The 13,401-nt window shown below is 40.6% G+C and overlaps 1 protein-coding gene across 1 annotated transcript; it reads right to left on the bottom strand.

Annotated features, from left to right (window-relative positions):
- Positions 1-2,074: 2,074 nt before the first annotated feature.
- LOC133518430 (ras-related protein Rab-5B-like) lies at positions 2,075-11,782 on the bottom strand. The gene is made up of 6 exons (XM_061852116.1): positions 11,403-11,782; positions 9,087-9,334; positions 7,985-8,057; positions 6,921-7,149; positions 5,959-6,077; positions 2,075-2,117 (listed from the first exon to the last, which is right to left on the bottom strand). The coding sequence occupies exons 2-5, from the start codon at positions 9,329-9,331 to the stop codon at positions 5,977-5,979; spliced, it is 648 nt and encodes a 215-aa protein (XP_061708100.1). The 5' UTR covers positions 9,332-9,334; positions 11,403-11,782; the 3' UTR covers positions 2,075-2,117; positions 5,959-5,976.
- Between the last annotated feature and the right edge of the window lie 1,619 nt (positions 11,783-13,401).

Here is a 13,401-nt window from a genome sequence, read left to right as displayed (position 1 = left end):
GCGATCGGTTGATGAGTTCGCATCACGCGCGCATTGTTCGCAACTAGTTGCGTTAGACTGTACGACTGGCTGGAATTCGTGTGCGTGACACAACTGTCCGTTCCCCATTCTTGTTGCCCCTAAGGCCCGTCCTTAGATATATATCAATGGTTCATACAGAACATATGACCATTGGCCGAGGATTTCGACAAAGGGAAGGCGATCCAGTTAAATACTCCAAGATCCCGCCAGTCAGTCCTGTCTAGGTATGGTTGTATAGTTACATCGTTGTTCCGTGTAGCCTCGTTACTGTTAGGATGGCATATCTGTAATAAATGTGTGTATATTGGACGTTTTCTTTAATTTTTTCTACGTTTCCTCAGCGCCTTTCAATAACAGTCACATGTCGATACTCGGGTCTTAAATTAAAGAAACAAAGCTTAGTATTTTTCATCACAACAGATCGAAAAGGCTCTTATACTTCAAAAACTGTTGAAAAAGTGGTATTTTATCCACAAGAGAGGAAAAGTAATCTGATGCCAATTCTGATCTGGTTTCTCACGTTGGCTGGTAGAATTAACTTTGAGAAGGCTCTCTTCATACTTCGAAAACTGATGAGAAAGTTGTATTTTATCCACAGGAGAGGAAAAGTATTCTGATGCCAATTCTGAGCTGGTTCCTCGCGTTGGCTGGTAGAATTGGCTTTGATAAGGCTATCAATAGGTATTATGAAAAGTTTAATAAAATAAATAAATAGTTTAAAAAAACACTAGAAAAACACGCTTTCGTGTTCAGAGTCAATTACGTGACCTTTCTCATAAGTGCAAACACGACTATGATACGATATTCCATCATGGAATGCCAGTGCCTATCTTCCGGCTTCATCATCAGACCTTGAAACCTAATCGTGGTCAAAGTTCATTACAAGACCTTTCTAACAAATCCAAACAGCTATGATACGATGTTCCATCATGAAGTTCCAGTTCATATCTTCCGGCTCCATCATCAGATCAGTTATACAGTACCATATTATTGTATTGTCGTCAGAACTACATATAGCTGCCAATTTTCATGACGCTACGATCCTTGGAAGATGGTTAAATTAGTTACCTTAGATTCCATTACATAGTTACATACAGGCCGACCTAATAAAAGCCTGTTAATAAATATTTGGGGACAATCTTACACAGATAAATCTAGCCCCAAACTAAGCAAAGCTTGTATAGAATAAGCAAAGCTTGTACTATGGGTACTAGGCGACAATATACATACGTTTATAGATAAATACATACATATATACATAGATTTAGTGGCAAAAAGTTTCAAACCAGTGACACGAAGTTTGTTTCCAACCTTGCCTGAAGACTGGTTAGCGTTGAAACTGAAGCTCTCGTATTCGGAACGCGGATCCACGTTAGTAGGTATTGAACGCTAATTAAAAATTAATTAGAATTCAGTACTGACTGATCGGATCCACGTTCCATCGATACGAGAGGATAAGGGCCATATTTTTTGTTCACGTGTGGCTCAAATAAAAAGCGTCATACATTAAAAAAAAAAACAATAGAATAATCTTAATCAATCCAAAATATTTACACAATACAACCTTTATTTTTATAAACAATCGTAATTATCTACGGCCTTTATAAAGTATTACTTCTTTGTATAAACAATATACAATATTGCACAGACGTAAAAGGAACTTTAAATACTATTTACCATGTCCGACACGGCTATCCTGATATATAACGCGTCCCTACACATTCACAGAATGATTACCAACAAACCAGTTTCAGACAATTACTAAACTTCGGCCGAATGGCCAAGACATGTAATATATGTACAATAAAACCTGAATTTCATCTCGATCATAATTTACTAACAGTCTGGCCAGCTATAATCAGTAGTTCAGTTTGTAGACCTTCATGAAGTTGCAGGTGTCTAGTTTTCATTGGCAATGGTCATAATTCAGGATAAATAATAATTCATAATCCAGCTCGATAGGTTAAATATTTTTTAGAGTATTATAGAATAAAGTTTCTGTATACAGAATGTTTACTTCACATACACTCATGTTTATTCTGCACACTCGTAAGGTACACACGTCGCCCGCCGCGCCGTCCCCGCGCTATGTCCGCCTAAAACATGAACCAAATTTAATATATCTTTATTAATTTTATTATTATTATTATTTTTTTGACGACCGATCTGGCCTAGTGGGTAGTGACCCTGCCTACGACGCTGATGGTCCCGGGTTCAAATCCTGGTAAGGGCATTTATTCGTGTGATGAGCATGGATATTTGTTCCTGAGTCATGGGTGTTTTCTATGTATTTAAGTATTTATAAATATTTATGTATTATATATATCGTTGTCTAAGTACCCTCAACACAAGCCTTATTGAGCTTACTTAGTCAATTTGTGTAATAATGTCCTATAATATTTATTATTATTTCCTTTATTTATTTTTGGTCTTAGGCTAGGTTATTTATAATATGAATATAAAAGTAAAATATAAAAACACTTACAAAACAATACAAAAAATATATAAACACATTATAAAAAACCTAACCTAGGGTGCCGCCAGCAGCGGGGCAGGGCCCAAGCTGCCGGTGGTCAGGGCCGCAGAGAGAGGAACCGGCGGACTATCCGCGCCGTGTCCAAGATCACCGCCTTCTGCATCTGACCCTTGATCCAACCACCTAGCGAGAGTCTCTCAAGGTGTTGGTCGAGACTCTTCGCTATGAGACCATTCGCTGAAACGACTATCGGGACAATGATCGTCGAATCAACATCCCACATGGCGGTTATCTCGTGAGCCAAGTCTAGGTACTTACTGGACTTGTCCTTCTCGGCTTTCACGAGATTCTCATCATGGGGGATGGTGATGTCGACGAGCACGGCCCGGCGTTGCAATCGATCTATTATCACGATGTCAGGCTTATTGGCTACAATAGGTAATAGAGCGTGGCACGACCATTTTCGAGAACTGGCGCAGGTGAGTACTTGTAGTACGGTACTTCGCGGTCCACAAGGCCGCATAGAAGAGCAAGTTGCTGGTGAATAATCCTGGCTACGAGATTATGTCTGTGCAAGTACTCGCCGTTAGCAAGATGAGAACAACCGGAAATTATATGCCTGAGTGACTCTCCGGGACGGCGGCATGCCCGACAAATGTCGACCGTACCGTCCTTCAGGATATATTTCCGATAGTTGTTCGTCATCATCACTTCGTCCTTCGTCCGCAATTGCACAGGCAAAACCCTCGGTTTCTCCGAAGAGGTCCCCGAATCGTAACCAGTTCACCGACGCGAGCAGGTCCACGTCGGGTCCCGTGAGGGCCTTGTAGAACCGCCCGTGTAGCACCTTATTCTCCCATGCCGCCTTGCGATCCGCAGTACTTAGTACCACAGGTTTGCGCCAGTTCTCGTTTGCCGAGGAGAGCGGCGTGAGGTTCCTGTCTACTGCCACCACATCACGATGCATCCCACACTCGTTGTTAAGGAAATAATTCCTGAGATTGCACACCTCGCGGTTGTGGAGATCTTTGGCGTTTAGGAAGCCGCGACCTCCACACTTCCGTGAGATGTACAATCTCATAACTGACGAGCGTGGGTGTAGCATACGGTGTGTGGTGAGCAGTAGTCGGACCCTCCGATCCAGGGCGTCCAGCTCGGTCTGAGTCCACCTTAGTATGCCAAAGGAGTATGTGAGTAGAGGCATTACCCAGGCGTTGAAGGCGCGCACTTTGTTGCCTCCTGACAAAAGACTGTTAAGGACTTTTGTGAGCCGACTGAAAAAGCGCTCCTTCACCGACTGTCTAATACCCTCGTCCTCAATACCCAACGACTGTGTCATACCAAGGTATTTGTAGGTTTCTGATTCAGAGATAGATCTGAAAGACATTGTCTCAGATAGTTGTAAATTTGTTGAATTTACAACCTTCCCCCGCTGTACATGCATAACCGCACATTTATCGACACCAAATTCCATGTTGATGGCACTACTGAAGACTGTGGTCCACTGCCTCATACACGCGCTTAAGAAGGCTCTTAAAGCTGTATCAACTTTATACAGCTCTAAGACCCTCCCCAGCCATGAGTGAGGCACCGAATGAATGAATGAATGAATGAATGAAAGTTTATTCACAAGAACACAATCACCGAATCATAGGCCTTCTTGTAGTCAATCCAAGCGGCAGAGAGGGCCCCCTTATTCCGCCGGATTTGTTGGCAAATGGTCATGTCTATGAGGAGGAGCTCTTTAGTACCACGGGACCCAACCCTACATCCATTTTGAGCGGAGGCCAAAATGTTGTTAGCGACAATGTGCGCGTTTATTTTCGATCTCAAAATGGATGAAGGAGCTTGTAGAGTGTAGGCAAGCACGTGATGGGTCTGTAGTTCTTCGCTTCCGTGGTACTACCGGACTTATAGAGCAGGAAGGTGACACCAGTTGTTAAGGAAGGTGGGAGAGAACTAAGCTCGAGGGCTTGTTGAAATTGTGCTGCCAAACGTGAGTGCGAGCATCGGAACCATTTTAGCCAGAAGTTGTGCAATCCATCCGGCCCAGGGCTTTTCCAGTTCCATTATTATTATTATTTTAATTATATCTCGTTTGTGTATTTTAGCCAAGTGTGAGCGTCTACCGCGCTTGCGGCTATGTAGTGCATCATACGCCATGCGCCAAGCACGCCCGACCATCAGAGCAGCGAATTTATTTGGATATTGGAAAAAAAAATATTTTAACAGAATTTAAGACATTTACTAACAGTTATATATTATTTATTTCTTGATTTTTTAGTGCATTTATAAAATGCAAATGGCAGCTATATATGCTTACTTAACAATACAAGAAAGACAAATACCCATTAATAGCACACACATCACACGCAGGGTACAGGTAATGTGATATGATCCTAAGTTGGTGGAAATAAATAAATTTATATTTATTAAAGAACAAAGGCATGGATTATAATATTTATTTTTATGACTTTGTTCTTGCTAATTTTTCGAAAATGGTAAATGGTGTTTAGGTAAAGACAATTAATTATTTGACAAACAAAGATAAACATTTAGTAGGCAGCAATGTCGTGCCATCCTTAAGGTTCGTTCACTGATTAGTTACTAAATTTATTTAATCGTATATATGGCTACAAAACTGATCGCTTACTACCAAAATATTTGTGGAAATATAGATAAGGGCTATAATTTAATATCTAGCTTCTTCACCCAACGGTCTGCGTTCACATCGAGGAAGAGCATGTCTAGGGAATCTCCAGTGTATTTTCTCTTTGCACAGGCATAGATAATATGTTTTACAGTACATATGGGGCTACTTTATAGCACTAGTGCGAGAAGTAGCATATTACGTTACTGTGTCGAACATTTAAAGGGCCATATGTACTGTAAAACGTTGTACGATACATGTGCGAATAGGTAATTCGCAACTCGTGTCGATTTAAAACACTCCCTTCGGTCGTGTTTTAATTTATCGCCACTCGTTTCGAATTTCCTATTTTTCGCACTTGTATCGTAATGTACTATTATGGACTGCACGTAGTCCCCGCAGAGTCCATGTTCTGTTCTAAGACTGTTCAACTGGCACCAATCCCGTCTGGGAGCTGAGAAGCCAAATGTGGCTTATGCTTGGTGTCAAAAGTTGCAACGTCTGCCCTAGTTGGTGGTTTGTCTTCCATTCGTCCTTCCATTTTGCTTTTATATCGAACGGTTGTTTCATGAGAAATAGTGCTGTCTGGTAGGGTGATGTCGGGATTTCAGACGATGGCGGCGCTGAATGCAAGTAGCAGTTGTATGAACTCGCATGTAACACTAATCAATGTGGAAACAGACTCTAAGTGCATTAATAATATTGATATCTGTGATGTTTGCTACTCAACCTTCGAGTTCTGCTTCACGTGTAACTGTCGTGTCATTTGCAAGTACACCGTCGCCTTCAGTCTGACCCTGACCGTACGCACCTGCCCCGGCCTCGTGTATCACTTGCAGCAGTGGTTGCGCGGCTGCTCGCCGTCGTAGAGGCGCCGCGCGCCGCCCGCCGTCCCGGCGCCGCCGCCTTCGCTCTTTGGTAACTTATTCGCTGGAAAAAATATATTTTATTACATGTTTTGAATTTTGATCCTCTCAATAGGGTTGTTTCCATTTTTTTGAAACGCTTCTATTACGTTCTATATTAACTAAATGTGGCCCTAAAATTCAACTTTTATACTAAAAACGGCTTTAAATATGTTAAATTAACAAAATATATTATGACAGATGCTTTCGCGCCCAAAACGCTCTTTGAAAATTGTGTGACGTCACAGTTTACGGTTTGACACATAACTACATGCACACGTAGAAGATACGAACTGTCAACTGACATTTGTCATTTGTTGTTTATCGCCTACCTGTCAACAGTGTTAATCCGAAAGTTGTGACGTCATCTGAATCTTCAATGACGTTTCGAGTTTGGTCACGTGACGTGTGCCGAAAGATATTTTAAATTCAATATTTACAAAAATATGGTCATTACAGGTCCCCTAAAAGTAGTTTAACATGTTCTTATAATCCAAAAGAATTTATTGGGATACAATTCTGCCCTAAGATTTGTAGATGGAAACAACCCTATTGTATAAGATTTCTTTTTATGTTTAAGCAGAATAGAATACATCCAACTCTGGCTTTAAACTCTATTATACTACGAATCGACGAACCTTTTCTGAGCGAATCATAATCAGTCAATCATGACCAAGTGCTCATTTTCCTCGACTCTTAACTCGTTACGTGCAACTGTACCTACTTGCCGATCGCTAAGAATATGTCGTTAACGTTCATGGTGGTCTAGGCGCTGGTCTCTATGAAGAGCAGCCCGTCCCCGTCAGGATACGCCGGGGCCTTGAACTCGACCATCACAACTTTAACTCGACAGTTCAACTGTACTCACCAATCGCTAGGAATATATCGTTGACATTCATGGCGGTCTTGGCGCTGGTCTCCATGAAGAGCAGTCTGTTCTCGTCGGCATACGCCTCGGCCTCCTCGACCTCGACCATGCGCAGGTGGCTATTGTTAGCGACCAGGTCGCTCTTGTTGCCGGCGAGCGCGATCACTATCGACGGCGCCGCCTGCTGCTTAAGCTCCTTCACCCAGTTGCGCGCGCGCCTGAATGAGTCCTGCAAAGAAATCCATTAACCTCCTTATTCATAAAACATATATTAACCACTGAAAATATAGGTACATATACATATATGGCAATGTTTTTAGCTGGCACATGTAGATGACAAATATTTAAGCAGAATGAGACATCATAATACTTTTACCACATATAATATTAGTTTAGACCAAGGTTTTTATTTCACAGAAAATTTACCACAACTATACCGAGCGCGTCGAATGATGACCCCTATGCCAGTTCATTTTTGTATGGAGTAACCCTTAATGTCAAATGTTTGTAGACTGTTTTTGGTAATTGAACACATTCATTTATTTAGAAATGAAACAGTTTGGCGACTTGCATCAGGAACTGACATAGGGATTATTCCGTATTATTATTATTTAAATGTAGGTAGATGCCCGATTCTCACAATCGGTTTATGTCAAAACTATTTTCGCTGCAGAGTTAGCTTGGTCTAACTCCATCAAATCGACAGATAGGGACAAACTATGGACAAATGTATCATAAACGGCTTGTTCTTAGTATTTAAACTTGGCAGACGAAATGATTATACGGCGCTGAAGGGTTCGAGTCTCATCGGGCGTTGCATTTTTCCAAATATTTTTTTTTTTTAAATTACGTGGTTTTTGTGTAAACTGAGACGGAGATAAGACGTGCGGGAATGCGTTACTTCTCCGCTCCGCTGGATTATAAGGTTATAACCAATGTTATTCATGATTCCCGTACTTCTCCGCTCATCCCAGGCTTAGTGTATCAAAAGGCTTGACATGAATTGGTAAGGCGAGGCGGTTACCGTGTGGTGTGGTGGTATACGGGATCATGTACAAACTGACCTGGTTGGTGATGTCGTAGACGACGATAGCGGCCTGCGCCCCTCGGTAGTACATAGGTGCTAAGCTGTGGTACCTGTGGACAATACGACTCCATGTAATATTGTAACTTTGTAGCCACTTATCTAATACCGATACTGTATTACGAATCTACTTGGTAGATAGACAGTCAATATATAGAGATAAGTAAAATGGGGGACTACGTTTGTATGGAGAAGCGGTCATCCTTTTTTGTCGAAACTGCCTGCTAGATTGGCCCGCAACGAGTTCAATTCGAGCGAAACCGGGCTCTCGTCATATTATTAATGAGTAGCCTGACTGGCCCTACTAGCATGATTCCGTTTAGCGGCGACAGTTCCTGTCTTCGGAAACTTGAAGCCAATTTCATTTACGTACTCGTATCTATTTTCTATGTCGCTATAACAAGCTCTCTTTAAGCTCATTATGAACGTCTAATGTTTTGATCACACGTACTTATGCCCTGATCACATGTACCGAGTACTTACAGTGGCGAGAGAGTGCCCTCGGCCGAGTGCCCGTGACTTTGTGACGAGTACTCGGCCTAGTCGGCCTAGTGCTCGGCCCAGCAACATGACCACTCGCCAGTAGCCGCGAGTGGCGCGTGCGACGACTTCTTGCTATGTAGACGTACTGACGAATACCTCGAAAGTGAACTGACTCGTCAGGAAAAGCAAAATGCCTGTAAACACCTACTTACCCACCCTACTCTCTCGGCCGAGTACCAAATTGCTGTCTCGAGGTGACTCGGTACGTGTGATCAAGGCACTAGGCGCTCTCTACCCGCCAGTTCAAGGGCGAAAAACGTAGTAATTTACTATAGACTTAGTACGTATCTCTAAGTTCAACGCAATCGGCCCAATAACTTGAAATTTTGAAACGGCGTCCACTTTATGAAACAATTTAAACCGAACTGTGTAACATAACCGCATGTGTCTTTAAAAGGGGTATATATATGTATTAATGAAGAGATCGCTTACAGCGAAAAGACCGCCTGTTGCTTACTTTATTTACATTGTAAATATGTTTTTCTTTGTGGTGATTTTTCTTCATAAAGAATATTTACTTATTATGTTAGTTTACTCACATCTCCTGCCCCGCAGTGTCCCAAATCTCAAACTTGACCGTAGTGTTATCGAGGCTCACGGTCTGCGTGAGGAAGGCGGCGCCGATCGTGCTCGCCTGGTACTCGGTGAAATGGCCCTTGACGAAGCGCAGCACCAGCGAGGACTTGCCCACGGCGATTTCGCCGAGCAGCACCAGCCTGAACTGGCACACTTTGGTCTGCGATACGCCATTCGGCCGCGCGGCACCGCTCCTGTTTGTCGCCATCGTCTGGATAAAAAAAACGGACAAGTGGGAGTCGGACTCGCCCACCGAGGGATCCGTACAAAATTAACTTTTTTTTCTCACAAATTCAGTTTTCAGATTTTGCCCTGGGCTTGTAGTGCAAGACGATATTACTTGCCAAATTTCATAGTTGTAAGACAACGGGAAGTACTCGTACCCTATAAATTTTGATTCCCCCGAGTGTCGAAATAAGACGGTTTTTGCGGCATAAAAGGGTTCCGTACCCAAAGGGTCAAACGGGACCATATTACTGAGACTTCGCTGTCCGTCCGTCCGTCCGTCTGTCACCAGGCTGTATCTCATGAACCGTGATAGCCAGACAGTTGAAATTTTCACAGATGATGTATTTCTGTTGTCGCTATAACAACAAATACTAAAAATAAATATTTAATTCCCATACAACAAACATATTTTTATTGCCGTTTTTATAAATAATGGCACGAAACCCTTCGTGCGCGAGTCCGACTCGCACTTGCCCGGTTTTTTTCTTTTGAGGTACGGAAACCCTAAAACCGGCAATGAGAATAAGCGCGGCAATCGTATAGGCTGAACCATTTTTAGGGTTCCGTAGCCAAATGGCAAAAAACGGAAACCTTATAGATTCGTCATGTGTCATTCGTCTGTCTGTCCGTTTATGTCACAGCCACTTTTTTCCGAAACTATAAGAGCTATACTGTTCAAACTTGGTAAGTAGATGTATTCTATGAACTGCATTAAGATTTTTACACAAAAATAGAAAAATAACAATAAATTTTGGGGGTTCCCCATACTTACAACTGAAACTCAAAAAATCTTTTTTCATCAAACCCATACGTGTGGGGTACCTATGGATAGGTCTTCAAAAATGATATTTAGGTTTCTAATATCATTTTTTTCTAAACTGAATAGTTTGCGCGAGAGACACTTCCAAACTGAAAAAATGTGCCCCCCCCCCCCTTGTAACTTCTAAAATAACAATGAAAAATCTAAAAAAAATATATGATATACATTACCATGCAAACTTCCACCGAAAATTGGTTTGAACGAGATCTAGTAAGAAGTTTTTTTTAATACGTCATAAATGGTACGGAACCCTTCATGGGCGAGTCTGACTCGCACTTGGCCACTTTTATACATTTCAAATATTGTAAACGATGTGATGTGCTGATATTTGGTGAAACGGAAAAATATTATTTATCGGGCCCAAAAACGGGTCTGATTTCATTTCGGGTAGCTATATCTGCGTTGAGACTATAGACTGTCTCAATTGCGGGTCAAAATTGGATAAATACGGCAAAAACACAGACAAATAGAATTCTTTGAAGGAGGCTTTTACCCGAAGGGGGTCGGTATAATATAAGTTACCAAGCTATTTATTTGTAATAAATAATATTAATTAACTAGGTAATATATAGGTGAGAAAAAAGTATAAATTGAAATTCAAAATTACTATTATTTATTTTATATTAATGATATCTTAAATTGTCTTAATTAGTAACTTATAATTTTATGGAATTAAATAAAGCTTTTTATTATATATAGTATTATTTATTCTCTTTATTCATTGCATATCTTAGATTAGGTTTTTTTATAATATGAATATAAAAGTAAAATATAAAAACACTTACAAAACAATACAAAATACATATAAACACATTATAAAAAACCTAACCTAGGGTGCCGCCAGCAGCGGGGCAGGGCCCAAGCTGCCGGTGGTCAGGGCCGCAGAGAGAGGAACCGACGTACTATACGCGCCGTGTCCAAAATTACTGCCTTCTGCATCTGACCCTTGATCCAGCCACCTAGCGAGAGTCTCTCTAGGTGTTGGTCGAGACCGTTCGCTGATACGACTATCGGAACAATGATCGTCGAGTCAACATCCCACATGGCAGTAATTCTCGTGAGCCAAGTCTAGGTACTTGCTGGATTTGTCCTTCTCGGCTTTCACGAGATTCTCATCATGGGGGATGGTGACGTCGACGAGCACGGCCCGGCGCTGCGATCGGTCTATCAGCACGATGTCAGGCTTATTGGCTGTATTATTTATTATTATTATGTCTGCGTAAACACTCACGTTCGTCAATTGTTGGTCCTTCGGATGGTGACTAGATAAATTATATTATTTATAACACCCATAAAAAGTATAACAATAACTTATTAATTAATTTCAAAAGGGTTAGTAATAGTATGACGATAATAAAAACAAGACAATGTGCTAACCCTAACAGCAACACACTAAGACTTACGTTATTATCTACTTGAAGTAAGGCAAAGCATGGTCAAATAACTATTGAAAATGGTACCAACTAGAGATGCAACGAGTAGTGGCTTGGACGAATACCGAATATTCGGTGGAGCCATCGGCCGAATAGCCGACTATTCGGCTAGAAGTTTAACCTAAAATTAAGTAAACTCGAACGCGCGCGCGTGAAGTTGCAACTTATATCTCGTTGTAAACAGTTTTTGAAAGGAATTGCGCTTATTCTTCATGCAGTGCGTATTGAATTGTGGACATTTCGTCGTGTGTGTAAAAAAACATTAATTTTTTATTTTTAAGGTACAATATAAAAGGTACTTAGTCTGAAAGATTGACTATAGACTGATCTTAATAATTGATTACTTGTAGTTAGTAACTTATTTACCCCTCGTTAACCGTTATCTACGTGTTTTCGGTATTCGGCTGAATACAATGCCAATATTCGGCATTCGGCCGAATAGTGAATTTGTGGCCGAATGCCGAATAGTGGCCGCATATTCGTTGCATCTCTAATATTCTATGAGCTGATCATACATTAGAAACAAATATATTAGTATTATCTAATTTCAACTCATTTACAAACGTTTAATGTAATTAGGTAGTATTGATTTCTTGATAGCTTTAATGTTGTTAGAACATTGAAACCATTTTTTTTTCTTCTTGCTGTAAATTGTAATGATGACGTCAAATATATACATAAATATACATATTTGGCAAAAATTGCATTTTTGGTACAAGCTTTTATCGCTGACTGAACTTTTCTTTCCACATGCAACTAATAGGTACTCATCGAGACAATTAGGTTAGGTACGTTGTTTTATTACAGAGTCCCTATAGCCGACTCCTGTCTCCATCATCAGATCATCTCGATGGTACCATAATATCGCATTGTCACCCGACTTACATATGTATGCAATTTTTCAGCTTCATCGGAAACCGGGAAGTGGGTCAAAATTAATTTTGCAAGATTACAGACCGACACACAGACAACGGGCTAGGTGAAACTAAATAAAAGCTTGTAAAAATATTACTTACTCACATTGGATATTTTAGTTAAAAAAAAACCGGCCAAGTGCATGTCGGGCCATGCTCAGTGTGGGGTTCTGAAGTTACCCGTCCGCCACAATAAACCTTGAACGGGTTAGTAGTAGTAGTAGTATAGGTACTACTACTACTAACCCGTTCAAGGTCTATTGTGACGGACGGATTAATATAGGTATTAATTAGTATCCTGCATCATGTAATTTATGTGCTTACGTAACAAGCATAAGGGTTAACTCAAAAACAAAACGGCTTAAATGACAATGGTCAACAGTGGTTTTGTTGCCTCTGGTATAAGATTGATTTCCGATGTATATTTATGCTCACAATTTATGAAACTATCAATGATTTTGGAAGATTTGCTCTACTTTTTTTAACTCCATATTTTCATTTTATATTGAAAAAATCGAAATATATGATACGAAATATGCTGAAATCATAAAAACTAGAGCACATTCATAACTTTTGTGAATATATCTGTATACTGTGCACTTGAAAACATATAAATTCGCACAGATATCCAGGGCAACAAAAACATGTTTTTTTGTAGAGCTGTGTTATCATGTTCGCTATAGTTTTCATTGAAGGTTTTTATTGACCTCTATTTCACGATTTTTCATTTTTTTTGTTATTATTTTACCACTTGTATCGCATTGATTTATATACCTATTCGTGCCAAATTGCAGCTTTCTAGCACTTACGATCCCGCAGCAAAATCTCGGACACATGCAGACAGACAGACGGACATGGCGAAATTATAAGGGTTCCTAGTTGT

This window comes from Cydia pomonella, chromosome 5 (assembly GCF_033807575.1).
Source record: "Cydia pomonella isolate Wapato2018A chromosome 5, ilCydPomo1, whole genome shotgun sequence".
Lineage (NCBI taxonomy): Eukaryota > Metazoa > Arthropoda > Insecta > Lepidoptera > Tortricidae > Cydia > Cydia pomonella.
This window is presented reverse-complemented; position numbering and strand designations above follow the sequence as displayed.